Here is a 17,847-nt window from a genome sequence, read left to right as displayed (position 1 = left end):
CTTCTCTCTCGCTCTCCTTCTCTCTCGCTCTCTCTCCTTCTCTCTCGCTCTCGCTCTCTCCTTCTCTCGCTCTCGCTCTCTCCTTCTCTCTCGCTCTCTCTCTCCTTCTCTCGCTCTCTTTTCCCTCATCTCCTTACAGGGAAAGATGTGTTGTGATCTGTTCATTTATGTCCATATCGGACACCATACTGTATCTTGCTCCCTGTCACCAGCTGTCAGTTCTGGAATGTTGACAGCTGGTGACCTGCGGAGCGGCTGTATCAATCAACCTATCAATAGAATTTGTATAGCGCGCTACTCACCCGGTTAGGGTCTCAAGGCGCTGAGGGGGGGTCGCTACTGCTCGAACAGCCAGGTCTTGAGTGGTTTCCTGAAGGAGAGATGGTCCAGGGTCAGCCGTAGGTGAGTGGGGAGGGAGTTCCATGTCTTGGCTGCCAGGTAGGAGAAGGGTCTTCCTCAGACGGTGAATTTGCAGATTTGTGGGACGGAGGCGAGGGCGAGGCTGGCGGAACGGAGCTGGCGGGTGGGTGTGTAGAGTGTGAGTCGGCTGTTGAGGTACTTCGGGCCCGTGTCGTGGAGAGCCTTGTGTGCGTGGGTGAGGAGTCTGAACGTGATTCTCTTGTTGACGGGGAGCCAGTGCAGGTCTTTTAGGTGGGCCAAGATGTGGCTGTGGCGAGGGATGTCCAGGATGAGTCGTGCTGAGGCGTTCTCTTTGCGCTGGAGTCTTTTCTGGAGTTTGGCTGTAGTTCCAGTGTAGAGGGTGTTCCTGTAGTCCAGACGGCTGGCGACGAGGGCCTGGGTGACCGTCTTCCTGGTTTCGCTTTAGCTCCGCGCCAATGCGGAGCCTGTGTTAGTTTTAATTCAATAAAGAAAATTTTCACTTGTACATAGTTCCGGCTTTTATCCCATACAGTAGCCTTTCTGGAATAAATAATCACTATCTGACCCACTGACTAAGGCTCCTGCGTGGCTTAGTGTTATCAGGCCCAGCACCATCGAACCGTTGGCAGAGGCACTAAAGTTTAGAGAGCTCACTGTCCTTAATACAGAGGCCAAGATAAAACAAAAGTGGACATTTAATGGTTCTCTGCAGGGTTAATGCTTTTAATACATTTACACCCTAAATGACATGGTGCAAAATCTTCCGCAGATTTTTTAAAATCAATTTTTAAGTGGTTACAATTTTGTGTTTAAATATATTTACGCTTGTGAAATACAAATTGTAACATTTCGTTCTTTCCACCCATCATTCCTTTTTTCAACTTTGTTTTTGTACTAAATTTGCAAAACCGCTGCAACACCAGTCAGAGCGCTGCAATTAAGTTCCGCAGCCATAAGTTGACAAATCCCCAGCAGAAATGTGATGTGGGGAATGTAGAGGCCCATATCATACTGCAGATACTAAATAACTTTCAGCATCAGTGTTTTGTTTAATTCTTTTCTCTATGCTATGATATCTAGTCATTAAAATGAGTTAAAAACATGTGAGAAAGTAGCAGATGGCTCGACAAAAACAGTCCGATTTTACCTGCTTATAAATAGAGGAAGGAATGTATGATAATACTACGCGATCATGTTGAAAACGGTATCTTATAACGCAGGTTTTACAACGCAAGTCGTTTCAACGACTTGCGCTGGACTTGAGGACAGTACGATTTACTATTCCAACACCAGTCTACATACAGTAGGGAAGGTGTTGGATAGTAAATCGTACTGTTCCTTAGCTTGCAGCGCCCTCCAGCGTGTCGTTGAAATGACTTGCGTTGTAAAACCCGCGTTGTAAACATACAGCGGTGTAACGATGGCGTTGTAGTGGTTGTCTCCATAGAGGAAGCCTTCTGCTTGACATCCCGGCTGTGCCGTCTAAAACTTATATCCATACTTCACCTATTCCTATAGTTGAGAATTTTGCAGGCGAAACAGCTTTTAGTGTTGAGTGCACACCTTTCCTGATCCCAAAGTCGACATTGGTGGGGTATAGATAGTCCACTTCAGACCTTGCGTCATGGTTAGTTCACTGTTTGGGTCCTTCCACTGAGCTCTCTTTATCTATGGTTTACTGGGGTGCAGCTCTGCCAGCAGCACTTGGAAGACATTTTAAGACTTGTTGTTAGGATTTATAGACTACAGGATTAGTTTAACCTAACGCATGTGTACCTTTTTTTGTTCAGAAATGGTTGGGCTTGACTCATTGTGTAGCACACACCTCCTCTGAAGTGTATCCCTCAGGATCAATACTGGGCATAATGTTTAATGCCACTGGGCTGGGACTGATTCTGCTTCGAGATGCAGATGTCTTCGGTGATACTTATGTTTACTTTTGCCATCAGGACTCTAAACAATTGTGACACTGAAGCGAGTGGGCTCTTTTTCGCTAGGCAGCATGAGTTCCAAATAGTGCCACCAAAATAAAACTGTTCTGAAGGAGGAGAGTATAGGGAAGGGTTTCTACATGGTTGAAGTGTGACTTCTACTTGGTCTGATTACACACATGGGTGTGGCACTTGGGACCACCGCCTGTGCATGGCCCATGTGGTGGCTGACCCGGAATGAAGATGCGTTGCTGGTCCAATTGCTAAATGGGTTAAATGTGTGTTTAGTTAATTTTTTTGCCCCCAACACAAAATATTATCTTTCTTTCCAAAGCTGTAAACCTGTGCTCACTTTACTTGGATGCATTAGTAGTGTAATGAAAGGACCTTAATTCATTCTCGGAGTGACCAGATGAATAGACCCACCCCAGCCTGACTGTTAAACTATGCAAGTACATTCCAATAGACAGAGTTGGACAGGTTCTAGGTCGTCTTGTCCTCTGGAGATGAAGGCTTGCTGTGAAGCACATGAGCACCTGTTCTCCTCCTTTGTGCACTCGACATCCTTAAAGTAGGGCGTGTTTTTAAGCCCCATACCTTAATAGAGTAAATTATTTGACTCCTTAGCGTTAATAAAATGTAATTGTAACAGAGCTCGGGTGAAGGCACGGACCTTGAGGTTTTTCCTAGATACTCTGTTGACTAACCCCCCCCCCCCCCCCCCCCTCTTGTGTTGTATGGGTATGCGACTCACTGATTGGTTTTAACTTGTAAAGTGAGAATAAAATGTCTGCAGCACAGCTTCTCACACAGTTTCAGTGCGGTAAGTCATGGTGTCATCCCCTCATGACTTACCCCATGGACCTCCTCCGAGTCCGCCAGTACCAAATAACTGGACCATACAGAATCCTTAGTAACGTTTTTAAATTTAGGTCCTGGCTATATTTACAAAGGCCATAGAAGAAAAATTGAATTCAAGGTCGGAGGTAAAAGATTGTAAGAAGTTAAGAACTAAGAACTACATAGAAAATATGTTACTTTTGTATTTTTATTTTAACATTAAACTTTAAATTTTACTGTTACATGAGATAAGGTTGTAACTGTTCTGTATTGGGTTTGCACAATCAGCAACTGCCAGAATAGTATGCAACAGTACAAATTACAATGTCACATTAAATCTCGACTAATCAGGACTTTCCTTTCCTGGCCTTTAAAGCTTCAAACTCGTTAATTACTTCATCGAAATCAACTCCTTTCCCCAAATCACTTTCAATTGATAATATTGCAAGATCAGAAAACCTTGACTGTTCCATGGTAGATCGCAAATAGTTCTTTATAAACTTCAGCTTTGAAAAACTCCTCTCACATGAAGCCACAGACACACAGATTGTAAGAAATAGTTGTAGGCTCACTGAAAGATATGGGAGAGATTCTAGGAAGTCCCATTCAGCTATGAATTTCAGAACGACAAATACTGACCAGTCTTTGGCTTCTTCGAAATCCATCTCTGCTGCCTTCTGGTGCCTGCTCAGCCTTGTTGTTTCTAATAAAAGCTCTCCCTCGGATAACTCATCATAGAAAGTGGACAATTTTGGAATGGACACCAGTAACTCTTCTTCAGTGGCAGATATCAAAGTCTTAGCTTGAACAGCCTCAAACATGGATGCTACTTCCTTAATGTCTCTTGATCTGATCTGGAGTTCAGAATGGAAACTATCAATACACTCAAGCATCGCCCTCTTGTTTTCTTCTTGCAGAGTTAGTCCAGCATCTCTTGTCTTCTCACCTGTCATCCTCTTCTTGAACCTGGGTCTGCTCTCTACTGAAATTCCATATTGGTCTGATTTTAAAAGCACCTGTTCAATTGCCTGCTCCACTAGATGATCGCGCTGCTCATACAGAAAAAGCCTTGGCGTCTCTAGCTTTGTCACCACCTTGTCAAGAGTTAAGCCCTTCGTTTGAAGGTATAGGTGTGTAAGATTAACTTCAAGTGCATCACACCAAAAGTAGAGGTAGCACTGAAACGTGAAATTGCAAACAGCAGGCAAAAGATCTGGGGCTGTACCTCTTGTGTCTAAATTTTCATCTGGATCACATAGAGCTTCAATTTCCGCCACACATTAATCAAATTTTTCTTTCACTGCCTTTACTGCAGCATGATGAGCACTCCAGCGTGTTGTTGATAGTGTTTTCACTGAGACTCCAGTGTGGTCCATTAAAACATCCCATCAGTGAATGGAAGCAGCAAAGAAGGAAACATTGTCTCAAGAGTTCCAAAAAAAGTCACACACAAAGCATTTTCAGCAAAAGAGTGTTGGCAGCACAAGTTAAGTGAATGGTCCACACATCCATTAATAAAATAGCTTTCCTGTTCTTCCTTTTCAAAATGGCTTGTACACCCCCCATGGAACTTAGCCTTTTTGGCAGCATTATCTTAACCTTGAGCGCGGCACATCATAATGTCGAGTCCATTACTTTCCAGATTTTTAAGAATATCAGAACTGAGGTCAACAGCTTTTTTTCCCCTTTAAAGGAAAAAATCCCAGAAACACTTCCCTTACTTCAACTTTCCTATTTTGGATTTTCACATATCTGATCACTTCGGACATTTGGTCAGTGTGTGATATAGCAGGTGTGCTATCGAACACGATCCCAAAATACCTGGCAGATTTTATATCCATGACCAGCTTCTCCTTCACATGATTTGCTAGGACATTTATAAACTCATTCTGAGTTTTTGGTGCAAGATAAGATACTGATGCTTTGAGTTTACATGTGCTTCGCTTTTATCTCATTAGGTGTTCTTTCAGCACTGGGTCATATTTAGAAAGCATCTCAACCATTTCAAGAAAGTTTCCTTTATTCAATGAAGATTCATCTTCATTGTGGCCCCGGAATGCCAGATTCTGCTTGGCAAGAAACAATGTGATATCGAGCAACCTGTACAAGATGTCTCTCCACTTTTTCTTCTCTATGTCCATCAAAGCAATACTTTCGGCGTCAGTTGTTTTGTGCAGTCTAAGTCCTGCTGCCCAATGGTTTCCATTTTTCAAGGCAATGTAAGTGCTCTTCAGATGTCTCATGATTATGTACTTTCGGGCTCAGTTTCCACAACATCTGAAACCCAGTCACAAATTTGGATGTCGTGTCTGTAGCATTAGCAGCAAAGAGTCGGCAGCAAAAACAATATAATTTCTCACTGACAAGTGAGAAATCCTTGATCGCAACACTTTTTCGGCATTTGGCATCACCTTGTAAAACCACTCTTTAGGTAGCTGGCGAACATCTCCTTTTGATTTTGGATCTTGCCTTGTCGCAATTCTGAAAGAGCCATCTTTGTTCTCGAAAGAAGCACTTCCACTTTTGATAATTACAAACAGCAAATGATCTGGAACTGGTGTAGTCCAAAAAGAAGCATCATCTAAAATATTCCAATTTTCCCCCTTAACCTCATTCATCATCTCATTTACAGTATCCTGGTTAGAGTCACTTTCAGTACTCTCTTCTGCTTCAAATTCATCCATTTGAATTTCCATTTCCTTTCCTTGTTTTTCTGCTTCATTTTCTTCTATTTCAACTTCTTCCTCTTCTGCAGAATGCATACTAGCATCAGAATCCGCATTATCAATTGGTGGCCGAGGAACTGTCTCTTTTGATGAACCCTGGCCATCATCTGGTCTCTTGACATATTGAAGCATGGATCCACGTAGCGTTGAGAGTGATTCATTTTTTTTCCTTTTTTGCTTTTCTTTGCTGGTATCCACTTGGCCTTTTTGATTTATGTATTCCATGTGGCATGATTGATAGAGAAAGTTGGGCTAGCACCCAACAGCGTAACCAGATTATATAAAAGTCTAGTTGCCATTTCATTTTTTATCTATTACTGTAACTATACACAGTTATCTTCTGGAGGGGTTATTATACACGCAAAACAAAACTATAACACGTTTTGTGTTTATAACTAACAGAACAGAGATATTTTTACATTTCAATAATACATTTCTGTTGCTGGGCTGAAACCATGCATAAGAATAATTTCATAGAGTGACATAAAATCATAGACAGTAATACTTTGCATTTTTGTGTCACGGTGTCATCCCATGTGATAGTGTCACCCGGTGCAGTCCGCACCCCCTAGTGACGCCCCTGACAAGTATAAGGTGATACAACCAGCGCTTTGAGACTAAAGATGCAGGTGGTAGCTGCAGGGCCTGGTATTATTGACTGCATGTGAAATGCAATTGTTTAAAAATGGATTTGCCTGAAAAGGGAGGTAACAGTGATAATAAACAGCGGGACTGCCCAAGGTCACGTGTTCCCTGAGTGGGGAGCATGAGGTACCTAGTAATTATCTCTTCAGTGTTGCACAGTTTGACCTGCCCATGACCGAAATGGTTTCTTTTCTTTGCACTTGCACGTTGTAATAGATTGCGACTTTACAGGCCTATCACAATCTAATTTGATCTTAAATTCCCCAACTATTGCAACACAAGGGTCTTTATCACATTTCCAGACGGTTTAATTTTCCTGTTCTCAAAAATGGTGGCATTTTATTTTGATATGTGAAATGTTAGGATTTTTTTTTTACCGGTTTCATTAAACTACTTTTACTGCAAATATTATGAAATATGTAATAAAGTACCAAGAAACAGTTAGTGTTGGCTCTAAAAATGTGGTGACTTTTGCTTGTTTTTTCTCTTTTTTTTACTAAGCCTCCAGGGGGGGATAGTGCCTTTCCACCTGGTAATGCCTACCCATACCCTACTGGCGCTGCAGGAATGCCACAAATGGCTGGAGGTGCATATCCGCCGGATATCAGTGGTGGTGCCCCCGGGGCAGGAGGGTACCCTGCATTTGGAGGTTACCCCCCTGGAGGAATGCCGTCTTTCCCTGGAGGTGAGTTTTGCATTTGTAATTATTTTTCGTTCACTTCCTCTTGGGAATGAGGGCGTTACTTTAAATCTCTGTTTCGCAAAATTGAAAGGTCTTGCTACCCGATTGGTTTGTGTCAATTGGGCATTGCCTTGAAGAACTTGGCGCCCTGTTTCAGTGGTAGCCTCATGGAATGGCTTCTTTGGTATGCGAGAGAGATAAGTGCATCAGAGAACTCCAATCTTAATTGTTCTTTCTTAACTATCAGTTTATTTTTTTCATTGTAGCAGTTCATCTAGTCTCAAAAGCTAATATGCGAGTGGACCTCTTTGCATGCCCTTTTATTTTAAAGGCAGGAGAAGATAATGTAATGCAAATTATAGTAGTATTTTTATTATTAAATGCAGGACATCTAGCCCTAATTGGCTTCTTATATAAAGTATGCAAGGAAAACCGTTTGAAGAAAGGCTGATCTAAAAAGTATACTGTTAATAATTATTATAAAAAATGTAAATGATGCCTGTAAATAACAGCAGGACCTCGGTTTAAACAAATATATTTTTTGGTTGAAGGTTAATTCTTATACCCGGCCCCCTCCATGTATGTGTTGTGAGTCTTAATGTTCTCACTGTCAGGAAATGTCAAAGCTGCTTGCAGTGAAACTATATGTGCATGTTTTTCACTCTTGTGACCCCTAGCCATGCTGCACAGTTATTCAGACAATCTCAGTGGTTTGGGATTGTCCCATACTCTTGTTTTTAGGTCTCGACCTACAGCATTGCTTTAGCAATGCTTGTTTGTCGAGATTATAGTAAGCGGTCCGAAAAGTCTACCTAGCTGCGGATCGTGTACAGTTAATGTGAGCCAGGCGAGTGCACATCAAACACCATCGGCCTAGACATCAGACTTCAAAGGAATGCGATCCCCTGCCCCCCACATCAGACTTCAAAGGAATGCGCTCCCCGCCCCAATTCTTGCCTTTTATCCTTCCAGGTTCCCCAGTAAATTGCTCCCCTTATTCTCCCCTCGCCTTGCACCCCCCTGCTCCTCGTTTCACTGACTCGGGCCTTGTGTTCATTGTTGGGGGGGGGGCGGGGGAGAGGGGGGAGGGGGGGACCAGGAGTCCGTGCGTGAGCCCACCTGTGCAGAGGCCCGCCACCACCCCCACCAGCCTTAGATAACGGCTCGCCGGACCCGCTCGCGCGGGTCCCGCTTCGCTTGCCGATTTCACCTCCATCAGAGCTGCTGCTTCCCCTGGAGGGGGAGAATCTATCGAGGCAGTTAGTGTTTGGGGGCAATCACCTGCACGCCGCACAGGACTCCAGGGACCAGGAGTCCGTGCGTGAGCCCACCTGTGCAGAGGCCCGCCACCACGCCCGCCAGCCCTATATAACGGCTCGCCAGACCAGCTGGCGCGGGTCCCGCTTCGCTTGCCGATTTCACCTCCATCAGAGCTGCTGCTTCCCCTGGAGGGGGAAAATCTATCGAGGCAGTTAGGATTTGGGGGCAATCACCTGCACGCCGCACAGGACTCCAGGGACCAGGAGTCCGTGCGTGAGCCCACCTGTGCAGAGGCCCGCCACCACGCCCACCAGCCCTAGATAACGTCATCTGGTCAGTGCGGGACGCGCGTGAGACGTGCCGGACGAAGCCCGGACAAAGGGCGGACAGTCTGTGACAGTCTGTGACAGTCTGTGACAGTCTGTGACAGTCTGTGACAGTCTGTGACAGTCTGTGACAGTCTGTGACAGTCTGTGGCGGGGCTGGGCAACCCCCCTAAGTTGTGGCTCCAGAAGCCCAGTTGTAAAAGGTACTGTAACAAGTGGGACGTTTTGAAGCGGGCACAGATCACATTGCCTTAGACTAGACGTTGCATCAAGACTGATGGGGAAAAGGAAAGCTATTGAAGGGGGCCCTGACCATAACAATGGGAAAAAAGGAAAGAAGGCTAAAAAGTCACGCAATGCAGCACCCAATTGTGTACTCTCTAGTATTGAATTACTTGTAGAAGAATGTGAAGAGATTTTATCAGGGGCACCGTCTGTACAAAACGAGAGCCCCATTGTCCCCTTGCAAGAAAGCGCAGTACAGAAGCGGGGTAAAGTAGTAATCACGGAAATATTTCAAAAGAAAGCTCAACATGTGGCTGTTATTCATGTAGCACCTAAAACGCCCTGTAGTGTAGTTCCTATTATCCCAATAGGCTCTGCGCATTGGAATAATACCTTCAATAGTATAGGCCTAGACCAGACATTAACTAGGTCTACTACTGTCGATATTAGACTTAAAGTTTTGGGTTCGCCAGCTAGCTCAGAGTTCACTAGAAACTTTCTCGAATAGGCAAGGAGGAGTTGAACCTCCCTGGATAGACAAGAAGGGATTTAGTTTCTGACAACCATAGAACATGACAACTTTGCTCTCCCCTAATCAAGAGTGTATCTCGAGGGTCGTGTGAAAACAAAAGGCAATTTATTTTACTCAGTCAGTACGTGCATTCTTAGTCTCATCAGATTGTAGAGAAAAGGAAGAGACAGGCGTGTTCAATAAAAGATGTTATTTATTGATCAGTCTCTTTTCTCATACAAGAGAAATGGATCGATATTATTGCAATACTTATAGTTAAGTAAAGTGCATACATTAAAAGCAGAAGTATAAAATAATACTGTAAAAACATTGATATGGTTTCTAAGCCATATGAAGGTTTAAAATGAATAAAATATATTACATACACCTATACATTTGACTAATCGTACTCAACTGGTGTTTTCTAGCTACGCCTACCCCGTGTACCTGACCTAAGCCTAATACGTGGGCGGGAATAGAAAGTTACAGTTTAAGTTAAGTTTGTTTTTGCCAAGTGACTGACTAAAGAATTCTCTGCGAGGGGTTATTCAGTTCTGTACCTGGAATCTAGGATGGATGAGGGATGGTATCTCTCGTCTCTGGTCTCGATATTCCAGGCTGCCTGCGAGGGCTACCCGGAAGCGCCGGAGCTGGATTTCTCGGCAGGAGAAATGGGCAGCTGCTCGTTCTCAGCGCGTCAAGAAGGCGGGGCTGCGCCAGCGGGGTCTGCTCTGCTCTGGGCTTCGGCAAGTCTGGCTGCTCCGTCCTCGTCACCACCGCGTGTCATTGCATAGGGCAATATCGGTAATATTTATACCTTTAAGGTGCCGAGATTGACGTAAGGATGGACATAGATACGTCAATAAGGATGTCATACGACCAGGTCGTTAGCACATTCTTTTGCTGAAGTTCTCGGTGAAATCAAAACAATGGCCGCAGGGTTTTTCCCAGGTTGTCATAGGTTTGATTTGTTTTGAGAACTCCGTATGCCTTATCAGGGGCTGGAGGAATATCGCTTGTCTAATTAGATGGCAAGCGTTATGACCTAATCAGTTAACACGTTCCTGTGCCGTAGTGTGGCTTTATCAGATAACAGTTCCTGCATCATGGGGGTTTTCTGCCTCATGGGATGACTGCTAGTTAACTTGTTAGTTTGTTAACCAGAATAGGGTCAGGAATAGGGGGATCGATACAGAACCTATAGGAATACATCACACCCACTCCACGCTAACTATGGACATATTTACTAATCTATGCATAGTAAAACATACTATAGAGTATTGTGTATACCTTACCACCCCAAAATACATAAATGCATTTTGAAATTATCAAATATACGGAAAAAATGCAGTCATATGTATAGTATGCACTCAAGCCGTAGGAAAATGCTAAAGTAATCACGCATTTGTATACATTATTGCTATATTGTATATGAAAATTTACACATGAAACGGCTCTTAATACAGAAAAAAAGTTCGAGACCATTTCATCACAGAATAAAATAATTATGAACATTCCAGCGGGCAGCTAATGTCTATAAGCTATCTAAAATTAGAAATTTTAGTTCTTTAAGAATAGTTCTTACTTTAAGCAGAAGATAGTGTCCCGAAAAATATGCAAAAATATTTTGGGGCTGTTGGAAAAGTTGCTGTCCGTGAACTGGAGGGAAAATTGTTCATGTGACTTTATTTTTAAAGTTGAAGGCCAAATTCAGGGAACGCCGCGTACGAGCTTGCTCAAAAGTTTCTATTTCTGCTCTGGTGAGAACATCATATCATTTAGGCTTTCGAAAAAGCTGTCAACAGCTTCCTGGGAGAGTTCCACTAACTCGGTAAAAGGTGTAACCATGCATTCGTGCGCATGATTGTCTCCATTGACATTCTGATTTGGATTGCTGACAGAAGGTCGTACCTGATCGATGCTGCTTTCATCTTGAACTTCACTACCCCTTAATCGTAGTGGTGAAGCTTCCACGAATGCCATCATCAGGATTGGTAGCCGTTGAGGGCAGCACAAAGCATGAGCCTTTGTTGGACTCAACAATGTTTCTGCATCCATTGGCGCATCCGATTGTAGCGTCAGACAGGTGTCTAACACGCATTCTTCTCCGCATAGCAGGCACCTTAATACAGGTAAAACACATCGTTGCCACATTGGTCGAAATGATAGAAACCAAGTCATGTTCAGGTCTCTAAGCCGGGATAGTCCCAGGATTTTTGATATCCGGTCCCGGTATCCAATGGCTAGGATTGTTTCTTCCCTTGTCGCAGGTGTTCTGTCTGTGACATGGTTTGCCATAACGAAATATAAGGACTAGGAATAGGATTCCTGCAATCAGTCCTAAAATGAGGGGAAGTCCGCCGAAAATCGAGTGGACGAAACCTGGAAAAATACCCAGTATGGCTTTGAATGGTGTTAATGCCATCGAAAATACTGTCTTAAATACCTTTGAGACTCCACTGGTATCAGAAATATTTAAGATTTCATTCAGGATTTCTGCGAAATGTATGGGGGAATTAGTCGATAACAATGAATGTATCTCTGCAGTCGTCCTTGCGACTTGGAGATCATATGTTTCTTTTGATGACGTGAGCCTTGTCGGCGTCTGAAGAAGCACTGTTTTCATTCTGCTTAAAGTATCTATTCGAATAGAAGTAATTTTCAAGTTGGGCCATGCCCTTGCCTCCCTGTCTGGAAAGGAGCTGGGGAACAATAAGCGTCCACAGCACTTGACCTTCGCAGTCGTAGTTACGAGATAAGGAGTCCCGGGCATAAGACTACAACATCTGCGATCTACAATTAGAATGTAACTCCCATTATAGAGTCTTTGAAAGAATGGTTCTATCTCTGTTGCAGGTGCGCCTTGCTGGTGACATGAAAGGTTATTTGAGTTCCCTTCACAGGCTCCATGCAAACTAATTCCGTTACATAGAAGTGTACCGCTTAGTGACATCGCACAATTATTGCCACTAAGAAACACTTTCTGTCCTTTATTACTGACACATGCATGTGAATAGGGCAAGTTCCATGTTGTTTTAATGTACCCTTTCCCCATTTTTTCGTACATGCCAGCCTGTATATATTTTTGGCAGTATTGAAACCTGAAGGTTGATATTGGAATATTAATTATCCCATGTATTATCCATTCACTGACAGGTCGTTCTGACATTGTCACTGGTAATCTCTCAAGTTTCTCAATGCTCAGGATTGTATAATCAGCCCCCTTCTGTGCCATACTGATTTGTCTATCAGTAAGGTTAAAGATATAGAATAGTGACGTTGTGTTGATTAGACGCCAAGGCACATAGCCTGAACGCAGATTTTGTAACGTCCAGCCAAGCTGTACAATAGAACGCAATTGTGACTGACCGTGTTGTAACAACAGTAAGTCCTGCGATAATATGTCGATTGCTGAAGACACAATGCTGTCCAAAGAAAAAATTCTGGAGGACAGAGTCATTAACCCATTGTCCACTACAGAAAGTGATTTTTCCAAATTAATACGGTCAATTTCCCGTATCCTTTCTGCTGTCTCAATTTGAGTAACCTTCCAGGCCTCATTGTATGCTGCATATACAGAGGCTGCTATGAAACGCTTTTGACGCTGTTTGCGTGATCCCATAGTGAAATCACGCAAGTCAGCACCATCAGTAAGTAAAGTTAGGTGTTGCTTAATTTCTGCCAGTGTGGAAGTTTGTAGCCATTGAAGGCATAATTTGCCCACACTGTAGGTGGTTATTATCCCTGGGTGATGTCTTTGGGGATATCTAGGGTCTGGCCTGGTCATTTTGAACCCCTGTGTTTTGTTCAGGAATCTGTCTTGACAGTTATTAGTATCTGTGGGCCAGATCAACCACTGTTTCCAATCTGGATGTGTTCTGTTTTGGTTTAATACATAATTTACGTCTATCTCCATCTGTAGAGCTATTGCTGTTCATTGTTGGTTTTGGAATAGACGGTTTATTTAAGTCTTTGATTTTTGCTAGGCCAAGACAGGTAGTTTGTTGAACAGTGTCATTTAAAAATATAATTTGTTCTGGGATCATGCAGGCTCTAAACAAAGATTCTATACCCTGTACTTGCCATTCTTTTGTGCCCCAAACACTTTTTACTTCAACATTTTTGTCCCAATAATCAAAACCAAAAGTATTCATTTGTTCAAAGAATGAGGCTGAATATATCAATTTCGTGTTTGTTATCATGGTCTTTGTCCCTGTCTTATTTGACAATTTAAAATAAAATGTTTCAGCATTACTTATGTTAAATCCTGAAAAATATGAATATTTGTCGTAAATGGTTCTTGAGCTTCCTTTTGGAGGGGTTGCACAATGTTCCCATTGATTATAATTTAAAACATTTCTAGGTTGTGCAGATCTATGTAAAAAATGGTTACCATAGTGGTTGTAGCAATACATACTATCATAATTTGTAGAACCCTGCAAATAATCATGTTTGGTAAATTTAGCAGACATTACTAAGTCAGACATCATATTATTTATGCTTTCGAATTCCCAATCATCAGCAAATGAGCTTGGTTTTACAAAGTCACTCAATGAGATCTTAATCTGGTGTGGATATTTCAGGATTTCAACCGGACCATAGATTTCGTAGTCTGTGTTGTCCCATGCTACCCCACCCGGTATAGGATTGGCTGTGAAGTTGACTGAAGAAAGTTCTCTTTTCTCGACGTGTGAAGATGTGTGTGGTTTGAGGATCAAGTTGATTTTCTGACTTGCTGTGTCCATTTTAGCATATTTTCCCTCAATGAAGCGTCCCAATGTTAGTATCATGATGAGCCAAAGTATGAGGATAAATGCACCAAAACCCACCCAAAATTCAATCCATGGAGAAATCAGATATGTTTCTTTCAGTTGTTTCAAAAGTACTTTAACTTTATCTTTAAAGGTTTTTGTTGATGGCTGTGTTTTTGATTCAGTGAAGCCTTCAGAGGAATCATCGAAGTTTATGAAGTAGCCGGATGCAGTTCTGTCAATTGTTCCAATTGCTTCTGGATTACTGTTTCTTGCATTATCATTTGGTACTTCATTGTAGATTGGTGTGTCTCTGCTAAATGTTTTTATTTGGGTTTTCAGAGGTCTAAGTTCCATTGCATTGTTGCATAGTCCTTGTTGTTCTTCTGTAGGCGTTTCGAATGTGATTAGCCTCTTTGTTAGGACCTCTGTACTGGTAGCAAACCTTGGTGTTCTGCTACTTATGGGGAGTCCACTTGGCCTACTATTTGTTATCGGCCACATGATTGTGGTTTTACCAGGTCGATGGATACAACTCGGCTCTCCTTTTTACCAGCAAGTGGCGGTAGTACAACTGATCTTGTCCCGTTGACAGACAAGACAGGAACTGCTTTTCTGTAAGAAGGCCCAAATTCCTTCTTTACCGCGATCTTTTCTCTGACTAGATCCCCGACTTTTGGAATCCAGACAGGTCTTGCTGGGACAGGTGGTGGTTCTTCAGTGGTTGTTGGCTGCTGTTTCAACTTTATGTTGCTCAGGTCTTTTCTTGTTTCGTTTAAGTCCTGTAAAATAGCCAAACGATCTTTGATATCAAAGCTTTTTTCCTTTACCACTGAAGTCTGACTGTCAAGGTCAGAGATTAACATCCTAGTTCCAAATAATAATTCGTACGGACTGAATCCCTTCAGAGAATTTCTTGGCAAGTTATTTAGACTACGTTGGACACTTATTAGATGTTTGACCCACTCAGCTCCCGAACCTAATATCCTTTCCGTTATAGATTGCTTTATGCCTTGGTTTTTTCTTTACACCATCCCGTATCCCTCAGGAAGGAAGTGAGAAGATTCCCGCTGTGCTATGCTCATTTGGCCATGTTTCCCCTCAGGCTGGAGGGCTAGAGTGAAAACAATGGTCAAACATCGCACGCTCTTAGCGTATATGCCATTTAGACTCGCAAATCTTTGTATAACAGTCCAGACGTCAGCCGAGTGCTGGTGATCTACATTATAAGTGGAAACTAGCCTGTATATGTTAATCGCAAGCCTTGCTTTTTACTGTTGATTTTTTCTGGAGTGAAACGACACGGTATTACACAGTTTCTCTCACCACTGCGATTCCTGTTGCAGTTGGGGCACTTTTTTACAAACATGGTGTGATGCAGGCTCATGCCTGGCCACCAGTACCTTGATTGTAATTCTTCCAGAGAATCTTTTAGTTTGAGGTGTCTGAGACCCTCGCCCATATGTGCGTCTGCGATTAACAAGTTTCTCCTGTCCATGTTTGGAATCACTCTATCCCCCACTCCAGGGATTCGAGCAAAAGGGACGGAGTTTGCATCGATTATGTATGTATAATTGAGTGGATAGTTGATCGGTAGTGCTGAGCAGTCGCCTTTTAATGACGTTTTCACCGCCAGCACTGTTTCACCGTCAATATACTTCACTGTACGCTTTTTTCGAACTACGGAAGCCGATTTAGTTGCTACCGCTGTGGCTGTCTCAGCCAATGAATTCCCTGCAACGTGAACGCCATCACGCTGATGACTCAGTGAGTGTGTCACGTGAGTCTTTGGTAGTTCTTTTTGTAAAAGAGCTATTTGTTCCCAGAGCAGTTTCTGCTTTATTGTTGCACCTGTGTCATCTTTGTAACCGTTTTGAATCCATGTCTGCAAATCGTTGTTATATGATTTGACGCAGTAATATGAATCGGACACTATAAGTGTCGGGAATTCGTGATCCGCATTATCTAGCGCCATTTTTAATGCTATTATTTCAGTTTGTTGTTCTGAATTAGTTTCTACTGAGTGTGTTTTTGTTAATAGAGGTTTTAGTTTACCTCCGCGCCACACTTCTTTTGTAATCTCACATGTGGGGTTGTATGCTTGTTCTCCCCAAACGGAGGGCTGAGCATGTCCGTCTGTATAGATTACACAAGCGTATTGTCGTAAGGGCAGAATGTCGATTGGCAGAGGGAATGTTCTTTCATATTCTAGATTTTTTAATTCCTCTAGTTCTGGATCAAAGTAGTAGTATACTTTGTCCGTTGTGATTGAATTCACCCATTGTATCCATTCCGGATTCAATGTTGTTGTTGGTAAATTACATGGTGTTGTTAACGCCTCAAAGGCTGATTCTGCTGTTCTGACTGTGATGTGTCTACCGTCTGCTTGATCTTTTTCTCTAGCTATTGCGTTTTGAACTGCATGAACAATTTTTTCTTTAATGCTGAATTTCTTTTCAGCTTCTGTGTACAAGTGTGATTTGAATGCAATTGGTACCTTTTCTCCCTCATTAGAGGTCAGGTATGTGAATCCGCATCTTCCTGGGATGACTCGAATCACAAGATTGCGTGTGTTATCACGTGTTTCTAATTTTGTTTTAATTAACATGTCTGTTTGTAAGGATCTCAGAATTTCAGTGTGTATTTGAGTCCAATTGGTTCTTTTAAAATCTGGTTTTATTAGATCATAAAGGGGTTTGACCCTTTCTGCGTAATTTGCAATGTATGTTCTTCCGAAATTTAGGAAGCCTAGAATTGACTGTAGGTTTTTTAGTGTTCTAGGTGCTTGGAGTACGGCACATTTCTCTAGAAAATTGTCAGCCAGGCTTTTGCCTTCACTTGATAATTCGTATCCTAAGAACAGGACTGTCAGATGGGCAATTCTGGATTTTTTAAAGTTGAATTTGTAACCCTCTGCTGCGAACCCAAGTATTACGGTGTTCACTCTCTTCAAGTGAGTCTCCAAGTCATCATCTGTTAAGTAAATGTCGTCGACATACGATAATGCTTCGTCGTCATATGTTTGTAGTAATTCTGTTACTCTCGCTGAGAATACTCCCGGGCTGTTCTTGTACCCCTGGGCTAACCGACAGAATTGTTTTTGAGTGCCATTTATTGAGAATGCAGACAAATATCTGCTCTCTGGTGCTATGTTTTGACAAAAGAATCCATTAGAGATGTCTAATGTTGTTTTGTATTTTTTGCGCACTGTTATTCATTAGTGCAGCACTATGCGAATTTTGCACTGCAAAAGTTTTGCAACATGAGTTAAGGTGTCGGTAATCCAAAACTAGACGATATGAATTGTCTGGTTTGGAGACCGGAAACAAAGGGTTGTTCATTTGTGAGGTGCAAGTTTCAATCACCCCCTGGTATTCTAGCTGATCTAGGATTTCTTTTACCTGTTTTTTAGCTTCTTGCTTAATTGGGTACTGCCTTTGTGCAGTAGGTTGTGATTTTAACTGGATTTTGTGAGGAGGAGAGTCCTCATCCCATCCTACATGATTTTTATATAAAGCAGGAGCTAGGGCTACTGCCCACTTCCTAGCAAGTGTGTATTTTTTATGAAT

General features: G+C 42.5%; 1 protein-coding gene across 1 annotated transcript in view; it reads left to right on the top strand.

Moving 5' to 3' along the window:
* Positions 1-17,847, top strand: part of ANXA7 (annexin A7) — a 452,163-nt gene that overhangs the window by 107,092 nt on the left and 327,224 nt on the right. The window contains exon 3 of the mRNA XM_078643136.1: positions 7,025-7,208. Within this exon, the coding sequence (XP_078499262.1) occupies positions 7,025-7,208 (184 nt within the window). The remainder of the gene's footprint in view (positions 1-7,024; positions 7,209-17,847) is intronic.

This window comes from Lissotriton helveticus, chromosome 5_1 (assembly GCF_964261635.1).
Source record: "Lissotriton helveticus chromosome 5_1, aLisHel1.1, whole genome shotgun sequence".
In the NCBI taxonomy this organism is placed as follows: Eukaryota; Metazoa; Chordata; class Amphibia; order Caudata; family Salamandridae; genus Lissotriton; species Lissotriton helveticus.
Note: the sequence above shows the minus strand (reverse complement) of the source record. Positions and strands in the feature narration are given on the sequence as shown.